Source organism: Mixophyes fleayi, chromosome 1 (assembly GCF_038048845.1).
Source record: "Mixophyes fleayi isolate aMixFle1 chromosome 1, aMixFle1.hap1, whole genome shotgun sequence".
NCBI lineage: Eukaryota > Metazoa > Chordata > Amphibia > Anura > Limnodynastidae > Mixophyes > Mixophyes fleayi.
This window is the reverse complement of record NC_134402.1, coordinates 159,928,460-159,953,522: the sequence shown is the minus strand read 5'-3', so window position 1 is coordinate 159,953,522 and position 25,063 is coordinate 159,928,460. Positions and strand designations below refer to the sequence as shown.

General features: G+C 40.5%; 1 protein-coding gene across 2 annotated transcripts in view; it reads right to left on the bottom strand.

Moving 5' to 3' along the window:
- GC (GC vitamin D binding protein) overlaps positions 1 to 16,966 on the bottom strand; it is a 151,848-nt gene extending 134,882 nt beyond the window's left edge. For both annotated transcript variants that reach the window (XM_075202383.1, XM_075202373.1), the window contains exon 1: positions 16,783 to 16,966. In XM_075202383.1, the coding sequence (XP_075058484.1) occupies positions 16,783 to 16,840 (58 nt within the window). In that variant the 5' untranslated portion in view covers positions 16,841 to 16,966. The remainder of the gene's footprint in view (positions 1 to 16,782) is intronic.
- Positions 16,967 to 25,063: the final 8,097 nt, after the last annotated feature.

Here is a 25,063-nt window from a genome sequence, read left to right as displayed (position 1 = left end):
AAATTTTGCGACCAAATTTGAATACATATGTTTAGGACATAAGAATAAGTCAATCTCTAAATCAGACTATGAGTGTGCTGTAGCTTCATTCAATTTGTCACTGTTGCTACAGATGCAAGTTTGAGGGCCTGAATGATGTTCCTGGAAGGGATTTTTGGGGTGGTTCAATTTTGAACTGGCCATCCCACCCTTGAACAGTGAACTTTAAATTAAATAAACTGTTGATGGCTGCTCCACTCCCCAGCTATACTGTATGGCAGCTATAAGCGGACACTTAGAGCTTCGCTAGCCAGTGCAGGATGACTCTACGCATTCCAGAATTTCAAAAATATAAAATAATAAAGTTTAAAAAAAAAGAAGAAAACAAAAAGAAAAAGAAAAGCTATTAAATAACAATGAATTCTTCCCTGTGGGGAACCTCTGCTATCGTAAAAGTGATAGGAGTACAGAGACGGTACTTGTACTTCCTCTACATGGTAAATACGGTTGGGCAAGCTTCGCCAGATGCCACCGCCAAAGGCTACCAGCAGTGATAGGTGAATGCTCAGAGAGCTACATCTGGCCCTAGGACTGTCTGTTGCCCATCACTGATGCTAATCTCACTTGTTCTCCACAGCTTTAGGAAACAACTTCTCTTCTGAATAAACGTCACTGTGCATGTATTACCACTGTTAATTCTTGAAATCTCGTACTGCAGTAAGCAAAATATATGATTAGCAACAATACAATGCTTTTATTTTATTATATATATATATATATATATATATATATATATATATATGTGTATATATATATATATATATATATATATATGTGTATACAGCAGAGATGCTCAGGCTCGGTTCTAGAATAAATGAGCCCGCCCGAACTTAGCAGATCCGAGTATCAAGCCGAGCTGCCTCGGTACTTTCGCGTGCTCTCAGAATTCACAACGAGGCAAAACGTCATCTTTACGTCGTTGGATCTCGCGAGTTTTGGATTCTATAAGTACCGCCTTCCATGGCAATCCAGCTCCATTTCACAGAGAGACACAGAAGGGGTAGCACGGTTCTTGGCAGTCTAGTGCAGTTGGGCAGCGTCATAGCTAGAAAAGAAAGAGGATGGGTAGCAGTGTTCTTCAAAGTCTCCAGTGACATTCTACTGAGTTATAGCTCACACAGAAACAGGAAAGCTCCATTGCTCCATTGCTAATGGTCAATGCTGAAATAGATATAATAGGGCTGGCAGTGGTGCTCTAAATCTGCAGTCACACTGTACTGTGTTACAGAGCTAACACATAAACAGGAGAGCTCCATTACTCCATTGCTAATTGTCATTGCTGAAATAGAAATAATAGGGCTGGCAGTGGTGTTTTAAATCTGCAGTCACATTGTACTGTGTTGTATAGATAACACACAAACAGGAGAGCTCCATTGCTAATTGCCATTGCTGAAAAAGAAATAATAGGTCTGGCAGTTTTGTTCTAAATCATCAGCCAGTGAACATATCTAACATACACACACATATAATATATATATATATATATATATGTGGTGTATAATAAACTAAAAACATTGTACATATTTTTTACTTACTGCAGTATGAGATTTCAAGAATTCAGAGCTCGATTCAGAACCATTGAGGCTGACAAGGTGAAAGTTCCTTTGTCTGCCTCCTGGGTTGATTTACAATGATACTGGCAATTAGATAGTTTCACTTTTTCTGTCCTTTCACTGCCCTTTAAAAACTTAGCTGAATACATCTTTGGGAGTTTGGTGTCAGCACCTTTCTTATCCAGTTCACACTTCTTACTGGTGTGCAGAGTCTAAATTAAACTTTTTTCCTCCTATTTCACAAAGGTGTTTGAATATTGTTTAATATTATAAAATCTGAGTTTACATGATGATTCATTTATTCTGTCCATCGTTTAAAGTTTTTCCCCTTAGCAATGAGTTATATGTATATGATTTCCATGTGTTATACTATTTGAATAGACACTCACTTTTTTGGTAAATTTACATAATAAAATAACAATTCATTAATGGATCTGATACAGATCAAAAGCTAATATGGAATTACTGTGACATCACTGGTCCTGCCACTATTTTTTAGTCAAGCAATCCACATTGTGCATTTCTGCAAAGCAAGTCTGTCTAGTTGTCAGTCACTGCTTTAGTTACTGAAGCTCCTCCCTACTAAATTAGCAACAGTAGCAAAGTAGTAAAATAGAACATAGTGGACAGATTTAGTTAAGTATACACAATCCAGTTATTTTTAAGTATAATATTATTAAGCTCAGTAATAGAAAGAGTTTGATATGTATTAATGTAAAATGGCTTTAGTTGCTCTTTAATGTCACAGTATACTTTGTGGTCATATTAACAAGTGGTGAATATCCAAAATACCAGCGCAAACTCCAGAGATTTCTCCTGCCTTAACCAAATTACCATTGTTTCATAGACAATTTTGGGAACAGCAGCATTAGTCAATGTCATGATTCTAGCGTATACAGTGTATTCCCTTTTGCCAACCTGAATTAGCTCTGTCAGCAATAGCCCTCCTCTTCAAACTCAACTCCACATTCAGTTAGATCCAAACCAGCATTAAATGAAAAGTCCTGCCTCCCCATCTTAAATAAATAGGCCCCCACTATTAAACTAAATTGCCCCACCATCACTCATTAGTCATCACCTACCTCACGCCCCCATTTCATTGCCCTAAGCCCCCTGTCCTCACCCCCATTACAGTGACATAAGCCCCCTGCTCTCATCACCATTACAGTGAAATAAGCTCCCTGCTCTCATCCCCATTACAGTGAAATAAGCACCCTGCCCTCACCCCCATTACAGTGACATAAGCCCCCTGCCCTCATCCCCATTACAGTGACATAAGCCCCCTGCCCTCACTCCCATTACAGTGACATAAGCCCCCTGCCCTCACCCCCATTACAGTGACATAAGCCACCCTGCCCTCACCCCCATTAGTGACATAACCCCCCTGCTCTCACACCATTACAGTGACATAAGCCCTCTGCCCTCACCCCATTACATTGACATAAGCCCCCTGTCCACACACACTATACTGACATAAGCCCCCCTGCAGACACACACACACACACACACACACACACACACTACATTAACCACCATTACTTTGACATAAAACACCCTCACACTTACACTTACCTTATTCCAGCCGCCCTTCCAGCACTGTACACATGGGACGGCACGTGTCACATGGTGCGCGTCCCATGTGACCTGTCTTTATTACTGGATAGGACAAGGAGAAGGAGGCCACGCAAGGGGGGGGGCGGGGTTTAAGATAAGTACCGCGGCCACAACGATGCTAGCACCCCAGATCCAGGGGGCCTCCTCTGCCCCCCTCGCTCTTCCCCTAATCTGTCAATCTGTCAATGTTAGGCTGGCCCTGATTGCGGCCAGCACCCGTTGAGGGGTAAAAAAAAAATGTACTGAAAAAAATAAAACCTATCAAGAAGCCTACAGTCGGCCTCATTAGGCCCCCGTTAAGCCCAATGGCCAATCCGCCCCTGCCTTTAATATGGGAAAACTTCCTATTAAGAGTTCATTCTGTTGATTAATTGATACCTTACTACATGATTTGCGAGAAAACAAAAATTCTGTTGGATTTTTGGAGTAATCACTTTGTATATATATATATATATATATATATATATATATATATATATATATATATATATATATATATATACACACACATATATAAAAGGCTTATACACTAGATTTGCGGTCATGATATAGGCTTAGATATTTTTTTCATTCACAAGCAGTGGTCAAAGTGGAGTGGTATATAGTGGTAAGCCATATTGCCGCTTCTCCTACTGCTTTTATTGTAAATTTAAGCAAATTACATTTGCTTAAATTTCCATATGGTTACTTCTAATTTTCCACTTTGACCATTGTTCCTGCAAATATTACTTATTCGCTAAATTATATTTCTATTGTGATCTGCATTCATGCAATTGAACTGCTACTATTTAGGACTATTATATTGAAATCATCTAGACAGTGTTAGGAACCCCAACAGCCAGCAACACAAAACCCGGAGTCTACTCAGTAGTCTGGTTTTCGCTGGAGCCCCTAGTGGTGGGGACAGACTTGGCCGCAGACAGCTGAGGGTCGTGAGTTGTGCCCTGACTGGGGAGAACCCAGTGATAGCGTAAAGGAGTAATAGCAGAGTGAAATACAGGCAAGGTTCGAGGGCTGGCAACAGACAGAATATCCAGTAAACAGAACCGAGGTCAGAGATCACAGGCAAATCAGCAGCGCAGGAGTCCAGGCAACAAGGTCTAAGGGCACAGGCAATCAAACGAAGTCAGGTAACAGGCAAAGGTCGGCAACAATAAATCAAATCCAATAGTAACAGGAGCAAGAACTATAGCAGGCTAGTAGCAGCAAGCAGGAACTATAACCGGCAGGGGAGGATTGCCCCTCCCTGCCTTATATACTAGCACTGGCCAATAGAAAATGACTGAGGCACAGGATGAGTAATAAGCCAGCTGGCTAATCCCTAATTTGCGCACGCGCCCGGCTGCCCTGGATGCCGGGACGTAGCGCTACACATAAGGAGCATCCCGGCCGTTGCCAAGGTAAGGCGGTAGTGACGTCCCGGTCGTCATGAAGAGGGCCGGGACGCCGGGAAACAGAGGGGAGCTCCCCTCTGTTTCCCGGCGTCCCGGCTCGTTACAGTACCCCCCCTTGAGGAGGGGTCAAGGAACCCCGACAACCTGGTTTTCCGGAAAATCTTCTAAAGAACTCAGTGAGTAACCTATCTGAGTGTAAGTTTCTTTGCGGTACCCACGACCGTTCTTCGGGGCCATACCCCTTCCAATGGACTAAATAGTGAACCTGACCTTGGACCTTCTTTGAATCCAGGATTTTCTCCACTATAAACTCTTGATGTCCATCCACTGAAACTGGTTGAGGTTTGAATTTTCTGAAAGATCGAGGAGGTTTCAACAAAGAACAATGAAATGTACTGGGAATTTTTAAGGATTTCGGAAGCTTTAGTTTGAAGGCCACTGGATTGATTTGCTTTAGGATGGTAAATGGACCAATAAATTTATGTCATAATTTCTTACATGGCTGACGGAGTCTAATATTACGAGTGGAGAGCCACACAGAGTCTCCAACCTTGAATGAACAAGTGGAACGATGTAAATCAGCAAAAACTTTGGACCTAAAGGAAGCTCAAAGTAAAGACTGATGCACAAACTTCCATATCTTCCTGAGGCGGATGGCCGTGGCTCTGGTTTCAGGTGGTCTATCAGTGGTTAGAGAGGATAAGGAGTTGACTCTGGGATGGTATCCCAAGTTGTAATAAAAAGGAGAGTACCGGGAAGACGTGTGGCATGCGTTGTTGTATGCAAATTCGGCCTATGGAAGGAGGGCAGCCCAATTGTCATGGTGTTTGGAAATATACAGTCGAAGGTATTGCTCCAAGGATTGATTCACCCTTTCGGTCTGTCCGTTTGACTGCGGGTGGTAGGCAGATGACAAACTGAGGCTGATGCCTAGGAGAGAGCAAAAGGCCTTCCAGAAGACTGTGATGAATTGTGAGCCTCGGTCTGACACAATATCTTCCGGTAGTCCATGGTAACGGAATATATATTTGACGAACAAGGTGGCCAAAGAACGGGCAGAAGGTAACTTGGTTAAAGGAATAAAATGGGCCATTTTGCTGAACCGGTCCACGGTTACCCAGATGGTGTTACACCCAGAGGATAGAGGTAAGTCAACAATGAAGTCCATGGACACATGGGTCCAAAGTCTGACTGGAACAGGTAACGGCAGTAATGGCCCGGAAGGGGAACTCCGGGAAACTTTTTTCTTGGAGCACAGGTCACAGGATCATATATACTCTTTTACATCTTTAGACAATGATGGCCACCAGACAGTATGAGAAACAATTTCAATGGTCTTGGCAATACCGGGATGTCCAGAAGCCTTGTTGTCATGACACTGGGAGAGGACCAACTTTCTGAGGTGTACAGGCACGAAAAGTTTGCCCACTGGTGTTTCAGAAGGTGCCTGTGGTTGACATTGCTGAAGGGTTTTACCCAGTTCTTGCGTGAAGGCAATCAAAATAGAAGAAGCAGGAATAATGGAACAGGGTTCAGAAACTAGATTTTGAGAAGAGATAAAGTTACGGGAAAGGGCATCCGCTCTTAGGTTCTTTGAACCAGGCCGAAAAGTAATAATAAACTGGAAACAGGAGAAGAAGAGGGACCACCGTGCTTGCCTGGAGTTCAATCTTTTAGCGGACTCAATGTAGGATAGGTTTTTGTGGTCCGTATAGATTGTGATAGTATGTTTTGCTCCTTCAAGCCAGTGGCGCCATTCTTCCAATGCCCATTTGACGGCCAGTAACTCACGATTGCCCACGTCGTAATGTTCTTCAGCGGAAGAGAATTTTTGAGACAGATAAGCACAGGGATGAAGGTGGTGGTCTCTAGGATCTTTCTGAGACAATACGGCTCCAACTCCAACATCCGAAGCATCAACTTCAACAATGAAAGGGAGGTCTGGATCAGGATGTCTTAGAACTGGGGCAGACATGAAAGCATGTTTCAAGGCTTTGAAGGCGGAAACTGCAGTTGGCAACCAGACCTTAGGATCAGCACCCTTGCGGGTCAGAGCTGTGAAGGGGCCAATGAGGATAGAAAATGAACTGATAAACTTCCTATAATAATTGGCGAATCCCAGGAACCTTTGGATGGCCTTCAAATTAGAGGGTTGTACCCAATCAAGAATGGCCTGTACGTTTGTGGGGTCCATGGCAAAGCCTTCAGGAGAAATGACATATCCCAGAAAAGTGACCCTGGAAATTTCGAAGTCACACTTTTCTAGTTTGGCATACAGACGATGATGACGAAGCTTCAGAAGTACTTGTCGAACATGTTCCCGGTGATGTTCTAATGAGGGGAAATAAATTAGGATGTCATCTAAATAGACCACTACGAAGGAACCCAAAAATTCACGAAGGACATCGTTGATTAAGTCTTGGAAACCGGCTGGAGCGTTGCAGAGACCGAAGGGCATAACGAGGTATTCATAATGGCCCGTTTGAGTATTAAAGGCAGTCTTCCATTCGTCGCCACTTCAGATACGTATCAAATTGTAGGCCCCTCGTAGGTCAATTTTGGAATAAACTTTAGCTCCTTTTAGTTGATCAAAGATGGCTGAGATAAGTGACAAAGGATAAGTATTTTTAATGTTTTTTTTATTTAACCCTCTGTAGTCAATACAAGGCCTAAGCCCACCATCTTTTTAGCCACAAAGAAGAAGCCCGCTCCGGACTTGGAAGGCCGAATAAAGCCTTTTTGCAGGTTCTCCTTTACATATGATTCCATGGCTTGGGTCTCTGGAATAGATAAAGCATATAGTCTTCCCTTAGGTAACCTAGAACCAGGGACAAGGTCAATAGAACAATTGTACTCCCGGTGTGGAGGAAGAACATCTGCTTCTTTCTTAGAGAAAACGTCAGAGAATTCACTGTAATGAAAAGGCAACCGTTCAGGGCAGATCTGTGTAATTCTGAGTGGTAGAGACAAACATGAGGACGGACATCGAGGACCCCACTTGATGATTTCACCCTTGGTCCAGTCGATACAAGGATTGTGAAGAACAAGCCAGGGGTGACCCAGAAATAAAGGAACCGAAGGGCAATTAATTATATACAGAGAGATGGTCTCGGAGTGAAGGGCACCCAACTTTAACTGTAGAGGAGGTGAACGATGATGTATTTCACCCTTATCTAGGCGATTTCCATCCAATCCAAAAACAGTGATCACGGAATCCAGAGGAACGGCTGCGAAACCCAAGGACCGGGTGAGGGCCAAGTCCAAAAAGTTTCCGTCAGCTCCACTGTCCAGAAAGGCTGGAACGGAAATATCTCGTCCGTTAAAGGTGTGCTGAGCAGGTACAAGCAAAGAATTTTTTGGAGAGATGACTTGTAGGCCTAAATGGACACTCCCCATGTTCACTTGGCCTGGTCTTTTCCTGGTTTAACGGGGCAGGAACGGAGCAGATGGCCCTTCTCTCCACAGTACAAGCAGAGACCCAAAGTACGCCTCCGGGTCCGTTCCTCAGATGACAGTCGATATGCTCCCAATTGCATAGGCTCGACTTGATCAATAGGAGCAGTTTGTGGAAGCATAGGAGAAAAGGATGAAGAACTTTCCTTCTCAGCCTTCCTTTCTCTGTATCTCCTGTCGATTCGGATAGCTAACTGCATAAGTTCTTCGAGGGATCCCGCAGTAGGGTACTGGACCAGGGAGTCCTTAATTTGTTCAGAGAGACCCAGACGGAATTGACTACGAAGAGCTGGGTCTTTCTATGCATAGTCTGAAGACCAACGCCTGAAGTTGGAACAATATTCTTCAGCGGAACGTTGCCCTTGCCATAAAGATCGAAGCTGTTCTTCGGCAGAAGCCACTCGGTCCGGGTCATCGTAAATCAAACCAAGTGCTTCAAATAAGGCGTCCACAGACTGCAACTGAGGGCTGTTGGAATATAGGCTGAATGCCCAAGATTGCGGATCCCCTTGTAGGAGGGAGATAATTATCCCCACTCTCTGCTGTGGAGACCCAGACGAGAGATGTCTTAATTTGAAGTAAAGCTTGCAGCTTTCACGGAAGTTACGGAAGAGCCTGCGATCTCCAGAAAAGTGGTCAGGTAAATGCATCTTGGGTTCCACCACGGTGGACTGAGCAGCTTGTGAGGCTCTGGACGCCTGTTCTTTGGCAGCCTGCCGCTGGGACAGCTCCTGGACCATTTGCGACAAGGTCTGGATCTGTCCTGCCAGTACTTGCGCTGGACTTGGTTCCATAGGACCGAATGCAATACAATTCATTCACTCCTAGTGTAAAATTTTTCGGGCTGGTTATAATGTTAGGAACCCCAACAGCCAGCAACACAAACCCAGAGTCTACTCAGTAGTCTGGTTTTCGCTGGAGCCCCTAGTGGTGGGGACAGACTTGGCCGCCAACAGCTGAGGGTCGTGAGTTGTGCACTGACTGGGGAGAACCCAGCGATAGCGTAAAGGAGTAATAGCAGAGTGAAATCCAGGAAAGGGTCGAGGGCTGGCAGCAGACAGAATATCCAGTAAACAGAACCGAGATCAGAGATCACAGGCAAATCAGCAGTTTAGGAGTCCAGGCAACAAGGTCTAAGGGCACAGGAAATCAAACGAAGTCAGGTAACAAGCAAAGGTCGGCAACAATAAATCAAATCCAATAGTAACAGGAGCAAGAACTATAGCAGGCTAGTAGCAGCAAGCAGGAACTATAACTGGCAGGGGAGGATTGCCCCCCCTGCCTTATATACTAGCACTGGCCAATAGAAAATGACTGAGGCACAGGAAGAGTAATAAGCCAGCTGGCTAAATCCCTAATTTGCGCATGTGCCCGGCTGCCCTGGATGCCGGGATGCGGTGCTACACATGGTCGGGGTAAGGCAGAAGGGAAGTCCCGGTCATCATGACGACGGCCGGGACGCCGAGAAACAGAGGGGAGCGAGTCGCGGCGGTGCCCAGAGCCGAGGCGGCTCGTAACAGCTAGTATTTATTTTATTTGTCAGCTCTATTTCAGCAAGATTCCTTAGGCAACTTATCTTGAAATGTGATGTATGTAGTATTTAAAAAAAAAAAAAAAAAGCCTACTTAACTACAAACGGGTACTCAACCATTGACTTAATTAGCTTAAACAACTGAGAAAACAAAAATGAAGCCCTTTTAGGGCTGAATGATATAATTCCCAAGATTGGGTTACTTTATGCCAGCACTCCAACAACGACAGGGTATCTCAGTTCCTCCTTTTTGGAGCTCCTCCATGTAATTATATACAGGCCCACCTGTTTCCTGCTTCTCCCTCCTCTTTTTGGATTCCACGCCATCCCTTCCCTGTTCTGTCAGCTGTTGATGTCTTTACTATGCTTTTTGTTTCACTGCTAAAGTTTTATATTTCCAGATGAGGTCATGGTTTGGTGGTACAGAGCCGTGGACAGCGACTAATAAACTGGTGTTGCCGAGTTTGTGAGGAGTTGAGCCATAGAGCACTGCCCCTTAATTAAAGTGACAGTATGTGCTGATCTTGCCTTTGCAGGGAGATCCGGGGCTTGCCTGTACATGAGACCTTGACTGAGCCAAAGGAGAATGTGGAGAGACTCCGTGCCTCAGGAGGCACTGGACGGTTTGGATGGGCCCTCCTTTATTTATTGGTAGTGTTGGATTTTTGGAGACCAATACTCTGTTTGTCTTGCCACCAATTTTCAGCAATCAGTTAATAAAGCTGTGACCGCTGGTTTTCCAAAAATAAATAAATGTTTGTCTGTCGTTATTTATTACCAGTTTATTAATTGGTGTACACATGTATGGTAGGTGATGCATGAGGTAAAGACATCAATTGTTTAGGCTTTTATCAGCATAATAAGCACTTTCCTGGTACTATAGAAACACTTTTATCAACTTTATTAAATCACAAGAAACAGGATATCATAAACACTGGCATAAATCAAGATGAAAAAAAAACAGACAATAATATGTTCACAATAGTTAACTATATGCTATAATTAAGTAGCTATAGTCTGATTGTGAGAAGAGGGAAAAGCACATGCATCATTAGTAAAAATAAATTAGTTGTTTAATAAACTTAGCAGTGTCATCTACTCATGTTACAGTATAAAGATATTCACTGTGGATGTTGTGCATTATGTTGTATCTACTTAAACAGGGTAGTCTCTTGCTTACTACAATTGCAACAGGTGTGGATTCATTTTGCAGTCGGGAAAAATAAATCCACTCTATTGGGCAAATTATATAGCTAAAATGTAGCAAAAAACTGTTATGGATTCAAATACGACTCCACAAAAGCAGTTACAATGCACTGTTATATGTTAGATGCATAGATAATTTGTAGCCAGTATATAGACAATATATAGGTAAGGCAATGAAAGGACAATAATATATCACAGTTATACTGAAAATCCTATACAGTCCAACTAATGAAATGCAACATGCTATTAATCCATACATGTTACATATTTGGTACAATTTGCCCTAATTTATCAAGTTCACTCAACAGTGAATATTAACATATGACCAGCACTAAATGAGTCCTTTCCAGGGGCGGGCTGGGTTGGGGGGGGCAGTTTTTTAATATACTGTGTGTGTGGGCAGGCAGTATGTTAATATAGTGTGTGTGTGCACGTGCGCGTGGGAAGTATGTTAATATAGTGTGTGTGTGTGTGTATGAAGGGGGGCAATATATTAATATAGTGTGTGTGTGTGGGCAGTATGTTAATGTAGTGTGTGTGTGGGGGCAGTATGTTAATATAGTGTGTGTGGGCCATATGTTACTATAGTGTGTGTGGACAGTATGTTAATATAGTATGTGGGGGGGTGGTATGTTAATATAGTGTTTGTGTGTGTGTGCAGTATGCTAACAGCGTGTGTCTATGTGAGCAGTATGTTAATGTAGTGTACTTGCATTACTATGCCTGTGGGGACATTGACCTGTTTACTCACCAACACTGTGGGGACTTTAGTCATAGTGGGGACAAAAAATAAGGTCCTCACAAAGCTTCCCAAGAATGATCAATGCAGGGGACCTTGCTAATATGCTCGGCATAAAAATCTGGGATATCCCTGCGAGTTGCTTTTGTTGGATGCTGTTAATTATAGAGTGGGGAGAGTCGAGCATGACAGAGCCCACTGGAGACTCTGATTATAGCCTGGAGAGCAGTGGAGGTGAGTATGCCGCTGACACTTCAGAAGAGAGAAATTCAGATACCAGTGGTGATGACCCATTGCCCATTAGTGGAGCAAAGGGCAGGTACCCAGAGATGTGTTCTACACACAATCATTCTCGAACTTCTGACAGAGGTCTTTTAAGCACAGAGGATCTGAAAGACAGCACAGTCTCTGTGCACAATGCTGAAGTGATGAGCACATGACATGGCTTTCTGGTCCTGTGCAAACTTCCAGATGAAGAGATGGATGCCGAATGGTTTTGATAAAACAAAAAGTATTTTCAAAGTCTCACATCAGATGTGGACACCTCTCAAGCAGAAATAGGTGTCCCATTGTGCAGACAAGTATAAGCTTTTATACATTTTAACAGCATCTGTTAGACAATGAAGACCTGTACTCTTATTTACAGTATGCTAATATGGTAAAGAAGTTTCTTTTAAAAATTGTATACCTTGAGATAAAGAAACCACATAATCCAACATTGTTATAATTGTTGGGATCGCAAATCTCACTTCACTTTATTTAGCTTGACCTTTCTCATTGCTCTTTAAACCTATAGGTAAATAAGATTGTCCTTCTGCACTAAGAATAAATCTGTTGAAACCATGTCAACCTTTGACCCCTTCCAGCTGAATTCTGAACAGAACAGAATTGGACATATAAAACATAAGAATATTGTATTGCTTAATTGAAACAATATTAACCATAAAGAGTCAATATTGTGTCAATCAGGTTGGCTTCCACATCATTCCTCCCTTTGATCAATCTTGATCACATTATACAATAAAAGCTTAGTATAAAAGAAAAAAAATATACAGGAATGGGCTCAGTGCCTGTATTTTTCATACAGAATTACAAGGAATCACTCACCCTCCTGATTTCTCAAAGTCCCTTGCATATACATATGTTCTGGAATAATTTTCATTCTATATGGTTTTCTACATATACAGGAAATCATTGGTATACTTTTAAAAAATACATAGATAATAAATCATAGTATATTTATTTTTCCAAATAAGGCATCCAACATTCCAGAGTTAAGACAAGCAGCAAATGAGCTAAAGAATTCAGCAGTCACAAGTGGTGAAAGTGAAAAGAACAGATAGGAGAGAGCAGCACTGTCTGCCAACTTTCCTGGATATGGAGGGACAGTCCCGAATTTGGGTGACTCTCTCGCTTTGTCAGAATTTGGTCCAACTGCAAAACAGTTGAAAAGTATGTCCCGCTTCCCATTGTACAGTACTGTGAAGGCAGAGCTGTGTGCACCTAACAATAGTGTACACAGTATTGCCTATGTATTGTCTAAATTTTGTCTAAAATGATAACCATGTTGCATCATAGGTGCTCCCCCTGTCTAAAAGTGCCCCAGAGCCTTAATCTAGCTCTGAGCCAGGGTGTCAGATTGACACCTAGGTCTCTGCTTCTCCTCTCAGTACCAACCCTCATATTATTTGTTTTAGATTAACTGTAAAATAAATAACAAAAACTATTGGTATATTGGGTGAAGCAAAAATAAGCCCTTTACTGGCAATAACATCAGGTATTTAAAGCAAATGGGCTTTTTGCATTTTGATAAATCTCATTATAATCAGACAGGTATGTAAAAAAAAGTGCTGTATGGATAAGAAACATATCAAATAAAATGCAATATAAACTGAGGTTTGTTTTTGTTGCATTATTTATTTTTATTTATCATTTATAAAGTCTGCCAACTAGCCCCTGGCTCTTCCAACTTACATTTGTGAAACATATTACTATTTATAAACACACACATTTTCCTTCTTAGAATGCATGAGACATGGTGTAACTTTCGCATACCGCAGTTAAACCAATTCTTTTGTAGATTGTCACACACAGCATAACCACATTGCATAGTGCTCACAAATGGGGTCATAGTTAATGCATTTCAGGCCACATTTCATCATACTACATGACAGAAAGCTCACTGTTCTCTATTTAAAGTAATATTATCCTTCTCCACTGGAAAATTATGTTCTTCAGTTTTTCACACTCTATGTGTTCCATTATTGTTCCAAAATGCGGTTAATTAAATAAATCTTATCATGAAAAGGAACATAATATTTACAGAAACATACTCAATTTCGTTTCCCTGAGACTTTTAAACTCCCATATATCCAATAAATAGATGCTTGTGCCTAGATTTTTTCAAAATCACTTCTCCTAGGCATAATGTTTAGTTCATAGACCTCCAGAATAGAGAAAAGCTTACATCAATAGATGCAGCTTCATTGCATATCAAACATTGTACTAACATTTTTGCTACATAATAACTTTCTGCAATTATGAAAGAGTGAAGAGAGGGGAGGATATCAAAAAAAAAGGTGGAATGGATGAGAAAGACATGTATAGAAAATTGTTTTGTGCAGAAAACACATCATTACTGGTTATCTCACTAATCATTTCATATATCATACATGAATATCAACTTCATTACACTTATAGCATGATTCCCAAGTTCTTCTGAAACAAAGTTTAAAAAGGTGTTTCTAGCATAACTAGTTATCATTTGTATTGAGGCAATAATCACAGCTATTTCTGAGATGTAAACAGAATGTATTTCTTTGTTATAGCCAACCACTTAGACTCAATATGCTCAAACAACATATACATTGTACAATACATTTGTGCTATTCCTCATATAATCCATGAATTGAGTAGTTTTCAGTGAAGACCTTCTTTTATATTCCATACATTTCTAATTTATTATGATGATCTCTGCTATAATTGGAGGTGGCCTCCCTATTCGCCTAGCATGTATATTCTCTATCTACCATTAAGTTCAACAATAGATGAATGTTATTGGTGATGCTTTCAAGGACATATCCATTGTCTACATGATACCATGTTTTTGCAAACGTGTAAATTGCATTAATAAATACATATGCAGACATTACTCTTTCATGTTGAAATTAAAAATCCTCCAGCAAGATAGGTGAGAACACAGCAGATGGTATTCATACGCTATTTGATATATGTAGTTTAAAATAGTATTCAAAAAGTAACATTGTTATATACCGAATGTATGACTTGTTTTATTAAAGAAAATATATGTAAAGCAAAAATTTCACACTATACCAGTTTCACATTTGTTTAAATTGGGATCTAATAATGGCAACTACATTAAAGACTGTTTTTAAAAATAATGTAGTGACTATTCTTATGCAATTGCTATTGTGTTAATTCATTATCACTTTAGCAGTTTAAATAGTAAGATGGCCTCTGCCATTGGAGCATCAGTGAGAGAACAATAAATGTGATTACAGTGTAATTTGTAATTAAAAAAAGTCTATTATGTTTCTTACATGCAATTAATTTGATAAGATCTTGTGCGAAACATATGTATGTAGACTACAGTTGTTTTAGATGAATGGTCAAGTGTGCTGTTAACCTTTAAGTGCGCTGCAGTGCAAGGTTATAACAGAGGAGATACCAGATCGCACCCATGTTTCTAAAAAATTAAATGTGCCCTATTTAAATTGCAGTGAGAGAAATATAAAGAATTCATAACAAATCCTAAATGTATTTTAACAATAATAATTTACAGGATTACATTAACATAATAGATACAACTTTCTTTACTCATGCGGTTTATGTGCACTGTATTTTGCATGTCGAATAAATTTCACAAGGAGTAACATTTTATGAGAAAAGTTGGAAATGGATATTTCAGTCATAGACTCCACATCGCAATAAAAAAAGCATACACGGTATTACATTTTAAAAAGTAGAATTACATGTATGTCATGACTGCACTTACCAAAGCTTTTCTCTGTTTTTTTTTCTCCTGGGAAGAATCTTTAAAACAAATCTAGTTTTTTTAAGAAAATGCAAATTGCAAAATGACTCATTTAGAAGCACAGCTTTGGTCTGATTTGTCCTGATTGACTCTTGTGTCTCTAATATGCACTTGCATTCAGGGGCTGGCTGGCAAATTTTAGCCAGGGGGGGGGGGGGGGGGTGAGACTCATCCCAGCAGCTTATTAAGAACATTTTAATGGAAAAAAAATGCAGGTATTCCAGTGACCCAGCCCAAGGTAGCCCACTATGAGATCAGTTGCAGGGAATTTTCCCCTCTGCCCCCCGTGCAGCCAGTCCCTGCTTGCGTTCAGTATGTTCACAATCAGTAATCCGAAAGGACCTGTCTTTTTATTGAAATATTAACTGTTATCTAAAAAATTAGCAGTCCCTTTCCCTGTGGGTAAAATGGTCCATGTTTGAAGGAAAGCTAGACTTGTATTCAAGCAGATATAAGTTTATAAAGCTTCAGAAATATGCTATAAGATCTGTTAATGTGGCAGCTGCATACGCTTAATCCATATCTCCCAACAATACCAATTTAGTTGGGACAGTCCCGATTTAACCTTTGTTCAGTGGATCGGAAAGTAGGGAAGTATGTCCCGTTCATTGCTGCTCTGCAAACCAGTGTATTTGCTTAGTGAACAAATTCACACATTTGTAGAAATAATACTCACTAATTGTGTGACAAAGTCACACATATAAACATGTATTTTTTAAAGTCAATATACAAGGTTTTGCTGGTTGACATTTAGCGCTTTGTTGCAGGTCAAAAAGGTATCTATCTATCTATCTATCTATCTATCTATCTATCTATCTATCTATCTATCTATCTATCTATCATATAAGTAAGGTAATAAACTATGCAAGTAAAGTAGGTAACAGTTAAAGCTATAGAATATGAGGTATCTTTTTATAATAATATTTTTTTCACCACCTAACAATTAATATAATCTAGGTCTTAAAGGCTGCATGTTGTAATTGAACATTTCTGCAAAGTATAATCAATAAACTTTTCAGATATTGCTTTAGCTCTAAAGCATAAACACTGTTACAGGGAAGAGAGCAAAATATACACTTATAATATTGAGAATTGACCCACATTCAGAAAGTTTACAACAGCCTAACAATGAGTCATTGCTACAGAAGAAACACAGTATGTCTAGACAATCCCATATAACAAATATATTTGTCTCTTACCTCTAGGGTCTGCATGGCTGAGAGATATGGTCAAAAGCAGAAAAATCACTCCTTTCATTTTCAGATTTTTACTTCCTAACACTTACAGATACATTCTAGTCAGATATATTGGTGTATGTATATATATTAGGTGCAACACAAAAAAGATGAATGATTAATTTAGGGTTGTGGCAAGAGGTGTACAGCCCTGACCTTCAGCTCTAACATAAACAAAAAGAGTCTAATGGACAACAGTCAGTTATTCTGTTGGCTAATTTTGCAACTAAATCAATGATTAACATTGTCAGAAAGTAAACATTTTGATTTACCCTGATATCTTCAAATCAAGGTAGGACAACTGTGCAGATTCTCCTTCAAACAAGTAATGGTAAACCATACTACCTTTGTACTGTGTGATCCTATCACAATGTGATGTACTTTAAAACAATTGGCAACATTTTAATATAAATGTTAGTGTAATTTGCTTAATTCCTTCTTTCTTCACATTTAAACTGTAAAAGAAGAAAAGCTGCGCTATGCAATTGTCTATACATGCAGCATGATAACAGACATTGAGAATTACACTTAGCGAAGTGACACTGAGCATATAAAGTGCTATGCATAGAAACATAGGGCCTCATGCATTTGCATGCAAAATATACACATAAAGTGCGCCCTGCAAAAATGGCACATTTACGCTGTTATATTGAGTTACATATCTGAAGATACATACAATGACAACAAGGCCGCATACTACCGACACCAGTCATCATCATCAACTTGGTGATGATTCCTGACATTTTAATGTATATTATATATATAAGTACCATAGCCCGGCTGGTTACCACTAATATGGGCAGATAAACAGCATAGGGTTCCCCTGGAAAAGCTGCAAACACAACCAGGCTATGACAGGCTGGGCTGGTCACACTGTAACAGGGAAACCCACAGAGTGGAATCCCCCTGTTATATATTTTATATTATTTCTGTGATTTTCTGATTCTCAGACTGTGCTGAAGCTGGATTCAGGCTGGTCTGGTCCAGGCAGAGCCGTAACTAGGGTGGTGCGGGCGGAGCCCAAGGGGGCTCAGCAGCCGCCCGCCACCTTCCCCTCCCCGCCGACATAGTAAAAAAAAAAATTGCGGCAGAGTTAATAAAGAAAAAAAAAAAAGGTCAACTGATCTTGCAGCGGCTTCCGACAGTCTCCTCGCTCCCACTGAATGTCGGGCGTGACGTCATCACGCCCGACGTCATTTTTAGTGAGGATTCAGCGGTAAGCACTGCTGGGGCAGAAGATAGGAGCAGCGGCAGCGCAACATAGAAGAAAGAAGAACAGAAGAGATAAATGCTATGGAAAGGTAAGTAAAATTGTATTTATATTATGTGTGTGTGGGCAGGCATTGTATTATGTGCGTGGGCAGGCTTTATATTATGTGTTTTTGGGCAAGCATTGTATTTGTAGTGTGTGTGGGCAAGCTATGTATTTGTTAGTGTGTGGGCAAGCTATGTATTTGTAGTGTGTATGTGGGCAAGCTATGTATTTGTAGTGTGTGTGGGCAAGCATTGTATTTGTAGTGTGTGTGGGCAAGCATTGTATTTGTAGTGTGTGTGGGCACAGACATTGTATTTGTATTGTGTGTGTGTGGGCGCAGGCATTGTATTTGTATTGTGTGTGTGTGTGTGAGGGGCCAGTGTATTTGTGGGTTTGTGGGTAACACAGGCAGACAGAGAAGTAAAACTGTGGTTTGTATTGTATAGCATACAATGATTGGTGGTTTTGAAAAACCCAAAACACGCGCTGTTTTGAGCAATGCGCATTTCAATTGGCTCATTAAAAAGCGAGATTGTGCCTTAAGATCATTTGTAAATACTTGGTACTTTTTCAATATCGTTGACAGGGGCCAGAGAAGAATTGACATAGGAGAGGAGCGTTAGAGCAAGAACTAGGTAGTAAGTAGTTTAAAAATAGTGATTTCTGAGAGTTCTTTGTATTTAATTTTATAATATGAGATATACTGAGCGCAGGCTTAATTCTCCTCTGTTTTTGCCTCAAAATATTGTCTTATGTTGTCTTAGCAGCTGTTAAATTAACCGGTTGTTGATTTATATGCATCCCACCACTGTCTGTGTGTATATATATATAAGTATATATATATATATATATATAGAGAGAGAGAGAGAGAGAGAGAGAGAGAGAGAGCTATATATATATGTATATATATATATATGTATATATATATATATATATATATATATATCATGCATTTGCAAATATGTGTGGCAGAATTCTTTCAGTAAAGTGCTAGCCACACCCCCACATTAGATTGGCCACACCCACTTGGCAAATGTCACTCCCACTTCGATGGGGGGAGGGGCGCCGGTGCCCTGTCTCGCCCAGGGCACTGAAATGTCTAGTTAGGCCACTGGGTCCAGGTACCCTAATGGAACTCATTTCCTGCCATTTCCTTGTTCTCTCTCCTCTCTCAGATCACCAGCATTCCCTGTTGATTTGGATCTATTTTCAGTTTTCAGTCCATAACACCCCTGAACCACATACCGCTTATGTCTGCCCCTTTGTTGACCCTGCTTCTTTGCCTCTGTATCTGTCCCCATTGCCTCTCACTGACTCTTCTGTTAAAGAATATATATATATATATATATATATATAGCGGCGGTAGTCACTTTAGCGGCACTTAAAATGCCGACACAGTTTAGAATGACCCAGAAATCACGAAGACTATCACTGCGACAAGCTGAAAATACCCACTTACTATATCATAGACAGGCAGTATATCTGGCAGTTGAAATTACCTCCACATGTAAAGAGAAACTTTTTCGAATATGTACAGTGACAAATCACATCATTACTAATGGTCAGACTGAAAACGGCGGTTTTAAAGTGACAATGCTTGGACCCACCACCTTTTTTACATTATACAGGCCGTGGGTATGTATATTAAGTATGTATTTTCAGCTTGTCGCAGTGATAGTCTTCGTGATTTCTGGGTCGGTCTAAAGTGTGTCAGCATTATAAGTGCTGTAAAATCATACCTAACGCATACACACACACACACACACACACACACACACACACACACACACACACACACAAGAGCACACACACACACACACACACACACACACAAGCACACACACACACACACACACATACACACACACACACACCCCTTATCTGTTGTTTGTCAACCTTTACCTGTACCACATTTTATAACTGAAAGTTTATTTACATATAGTTTATGTAAATAAAATTGCAGGTATAAGATTTCACTTACCGAGACTCACCAATCAAGCGTGCACATCTATAATTCCTTGCCAATCATAGGCACACAGCCATATTGAAAATAAACTTAAAAATAACCATTTGTATTGTTTCAACTATGCAGCATATTTCATGGTTGCCAACTCTCCCGGATCGTCCGGGAGACTCCCGGAACGCTGGGAAATCTCCCGGACTCCCGCGAGAGAAAACGAAAATCCCGAATTTTTGCTGCCGATTTCATTGTGGCCAAAGTGCGCATGCGCCGGTGACGTCATCGGCGTGATGACACGGCGCTGCTATTCTCCCAGAAGACCCCCGGCCATTGCGGAGCACGGAGCTCCCACGCCCTCTGGATATATACAGCCTGGAGTCCTAGACCAGTAAGTGAGGAGGCATCTTGTATGTGTGAGCTTGCCCATACTATATTATATAACAATACAAAGAGGCAATTAGATGGCCGCGCCCAGTGGGCGGAGCTGGTCACGCCCACCTTGGTTTTTATTTTCTCCCTGAAATTAATTTTCAAAAGTTGGCAAGTATGGCATATTTGCATAATATCAACTGTAGGCCTTATACTTTTTGGTAATCGACATGTACAGTATCCGTGGGACTCTTTATACATAAAACTGCAAGAAATGTCATAAAACAAAACATTAAAATAAGTATACATAGACCTGCAGCATGCAAGCTGCCCTGGTTTGATAAGGGCAAAAGGATTGGTGAAATACAATTAATTTTGACTATACTGGGTTCTTTGACACCTGTTTTGGGTATTATAATTAAAGGGTTTGATGGCAATAGAAGCAATATTAATGGTCGCAATTACATTTGTTCTAGATTTAAAGTATCTGTTATCAAACCGTAATCAATATTCTGATACTTTAGGTCTGGACTGTTTAAACCTTGCTTAAACCAACTAAATGTGACTTAGAAATGTATTTTTGAATGAAAAAGTTTCCAATAGTAGGTATGTGCCTGTGCATATATGCCTGCATACAAATTAAATGTGCTTAAGAAATTAAAAATAAAGGAAACACACTCACAAAAGAACAATACTCACATGTGGGATACACAAAATTATAGTGGACCTTACAACTATCTGTCCTGTTCTTCAGATCTGGGCCTAATTAGGAAGGAGGAGCTGCTGCCACTGGGCATGTACAGCAGTTCAGTTTTGCCCATTTTAGTATAAGTACTGAGGTTGCGGTGCTTCTGAAATGTAGTTCTCACTCACTAACTACATATGAGAACCGCCACTATTGTGCTGATACTAAATTGAACGAAACGGAGCTCAAATGTAATCAGTGCGCTGGTGAGCAGAACTGGATTAAGGCACTGGGGGGGGGGCTGGTATACTTAAGACATGGTGTTTTCATTTTAGACAAATACACAGGCAGAACTGTGTGCACTACTGTTAGGTGCACACAGCTCTACCTTTACGAGCAGTACTGTGTGACGCAGGACATACCTCCCAACTGTCCTTGTAGTCAGACCAAATCCTGACTAAGCAAGACAGTCACCCAAATTCGGGACTGCCCCACCAGCTTCAGGACTGTTGGCAGACAGTCCTGCTCTCTCCTACCTGTCTTGCCACTTTCACCACCAGTGGCTGCTGGTTTCTTTAGATGAATTGCTGCTTGTCTTGATCCTGGAATGTTGGAGGCCCTATTTGAAAAAAAATGGGTACATTAAATTTAGAATACTCCAATCATCCCTGGCATTAAATCAAAGGCACCCACATTTAATAATACATTTTCCTCCAACCAACTTCAACATTAAATTAATAGTTTTCACATTTAATAAATAAACCTATTACCCTCCGTCCAAACAGCCCCAGAAATAAATTAATAGCATTTACGTTTAATATAACCATTTCCCACAATCATCCCTGGCATTAAATAATTAATATTCACATTTAATAAATAGCCCGCCTCCCCAAACTCAGCACCACATTCAAATATAGTCCCAAACCACCCCAGCATTAAATTAAAGGTTCTGTCATCCCATCTTAATTTAATAGGCCCCACCCATAAATTAAAGTGCCCCACTATCACTTCACAAATAAAATAGCATCCATTAAATACTTAGCTCCCACATAAACTTCACCAATAAAATAATAGCCTACTTCTCACCCATGTACTATTAGGACAGCCTCCCCCCATTCCCTCACACTTCAAATCAGCCCCCTCTATAGTTTTCTCTGTGCAGCCTCCCTCCCTATAGTTTAACCCCATAAAGACCAGACCCACATAACATAAAGACCTCCCACACAATCCCCACATTATATTAATAATCACCTCTAACACAATTACCTGCTCTATGGAATCCTATAGGAGGCAGACTCCTGTGTCCTCCTGGAAGTGATTTAGCAGTGAAGTAAATACAGGAGGGAGGGAGTTGAGATGGAATAGGGAAGAATGGATTTAGGTGGCCAGCCACCAAGAAGTGAAGCAATGCCCAGACTGCACAATCCCAACACCCTATGGACAGCAGCTTGATTCAACCATGCCTGGGTGTGACCCTGGTAGTCCTCTATAGAGCTGTCCCTGGGGGCATATGACAGCCTGACCTCCGGCCCAGTTTACCCCTCATCAACATGATCAGAATCCTAGACAATATCCTAAAAGTCACATATGCAGAAGTGTCCACGTCTAATTGTGTCACACTTCCGTGAACAGGCCCTTAATGTCCTGGGCTTACACTTGCACTTTCGTGACCTCCCTCATTCTACCTCTCCAGGAGAAAGGAGATGCAAAACTTTACATATGGACATATGTGTATACCTTTTTGGTACAAATGCATATGTTACACAAGAAAAACAAATGTTTTGTGAATTTGAAATAATCCCCACAATTTAAGTCACTTATTTGCCATTCTGTAGATTGCCATTTTATTCTGCATTTGATAAATGCACATTTTGTGGAATTTTAGTCCATGAATAGAGCAAGGATATGAGTGATGTGGTTGGGGTAGAACTGTGAACAGTTAAACCCAAATTTTGCTGGCTAAACGTGCAATAAGGTGGATATTTTTTTAAACCATTTTTTTAATTGTACTCAGTAGTAAGAAAGGCTCTTACGTAATTATTTAGAATGTAATTATTTACAATGCCATTGAAAAAGCTTCTAGAATTAAAGTTCAACTTGCACATTCATAATAACCTTGACTATAGCTTAGTTTTTTTTACGTAATCAACTGTATTTCATATAACTGTCAAACAGTACATGAGGGTGTCAGCGTCATCTTATAACTACTGAGTCATTCTTTCTGCCCTGGAATAGTTTGATCCACACTTCTTACTAAGCCGCGACATTTAGGAACCTCATGCTTAACCAAATTCTTAATTGTAGATTATTATTCAGAAATTCAGAAATGGCTGTACCATTTTTCTTAAATTAGCTCTTATTAACTGGCATAGCGGTAACATTATCATTTTCCACGTTCGACGGCACATTCAGTAGCAAATTTTCAGTGTGAACAGTGTAATGAGTTTAAATAAATTAACTTTCTACTCAAAACAATCAGTGATGTAACTGGGAACAAAGCCAACATCTTTTGACAGAATATTCAGTCTAATAGTTCAGTATTAAAGTGTACAGAATGTTCAGTGTTATAGTGCATTAGACAATGTTCAGTATTTCAGTGTACAACAGAATGTTATAGAATGTTCAGTATTATATTGTATTACTGAAAGCTCACTATTCTAGTGTATACAGAATGTTAAAGACTGTTCAGTAGTAGTCAATTCTTAAGAAGGTAAGTTATTAAAAAACGTTTCCCCTATTTGACGCTGGTTAATGCAGCTCTTGGGCTTTGGTTCAGTTTCCTTGGAACCTTTTGAAGACTGTCCTTCTTTTCGTCAATCTTGGGACTTGTCTTTCTGTAAGGAAATACTTTGCAATTAGAGACCCTTGTTAACTATCACTGTCATTTGCAGTGGTAAAAGACATGTTAAATTTGCTATGTTTTCTGAATACTTCATTTTCTTCAGGGAAGCCAGAGAGATGCACTTGCAGCTTGTGAGTACTGCAGATGCAGTTCATCCTTTTAGCAATAAGTTTTATCATGCTCATAGTTAAAGTGCAACTCTATAGGCTTTACATGCTCTAATTTACTTTCCTAAGGCATCCACTCTATTCTTGTTTTCTTCAATAGTTTTATCAAAGGAATGTAATTTAGTTGCTGATTTTCCTGTAATTTAGCTCTAGAAATTCTACCACAGTGACTATGAGATCCATGCTACATTTATATAGAATTTCAAAGCAGCATTGGAAAAAGAATTTACTACACAGACAATGGCTAATTTGAGTCTCACCCACAGATTTCTCAAAATGAAACATGTTTTCAAGTTCCAATGCTCCAATTTAGTGGATTTATGTAGAGACAGTCTTAACTCTTTCGCATAGGCATTACCAACATCCACCCTCATTATTCTGTTATCAAAACTATTATCAAAACTTTCAGCTTGTGATCCTTCATTATTTAATTTTTTTTTGCATATGCAAAGGCTGCAGTTGTTGCAATGACCTAGCAGTGATCTCCTCTATTTACATGTCATATCTAAGAGGACTCTCTTGTGGTGAAGAACTTGTCCAATCACGTGGTTCGCCAATTGTGGGGGGATCAAAATGAAGAATTTTATACTAGTTGGTAGTAATATGTTGGTAGGATATGAAATTAGGTGATTAGTATACACAAAATAATATGACCCACAGTAACCAAGATTCTGTAGAAGGAGAGGAGACACTGTTGTTTGTAGAAGAATGTTGTCCCTCAAGAAGACACCATGACAGCTGGACACATTAATGCATACCAGTAACACTATAGCCAGGCTAGATGTCAGGGGTGGGCTGGCCCGGGCCGCTCAGTCAGACCGATTTTAGGGCCGGGGGTAGTCCGGCCGGCCGCCCCCCCCGGATGCAATATAGGCTGTTTTCACCGCGACCGCATCTTATGACATCAGATGCGGCCGCGTCAGCGCACAGGCGGCCGCATCACATGACAGGGGATGCGGCCGCATCA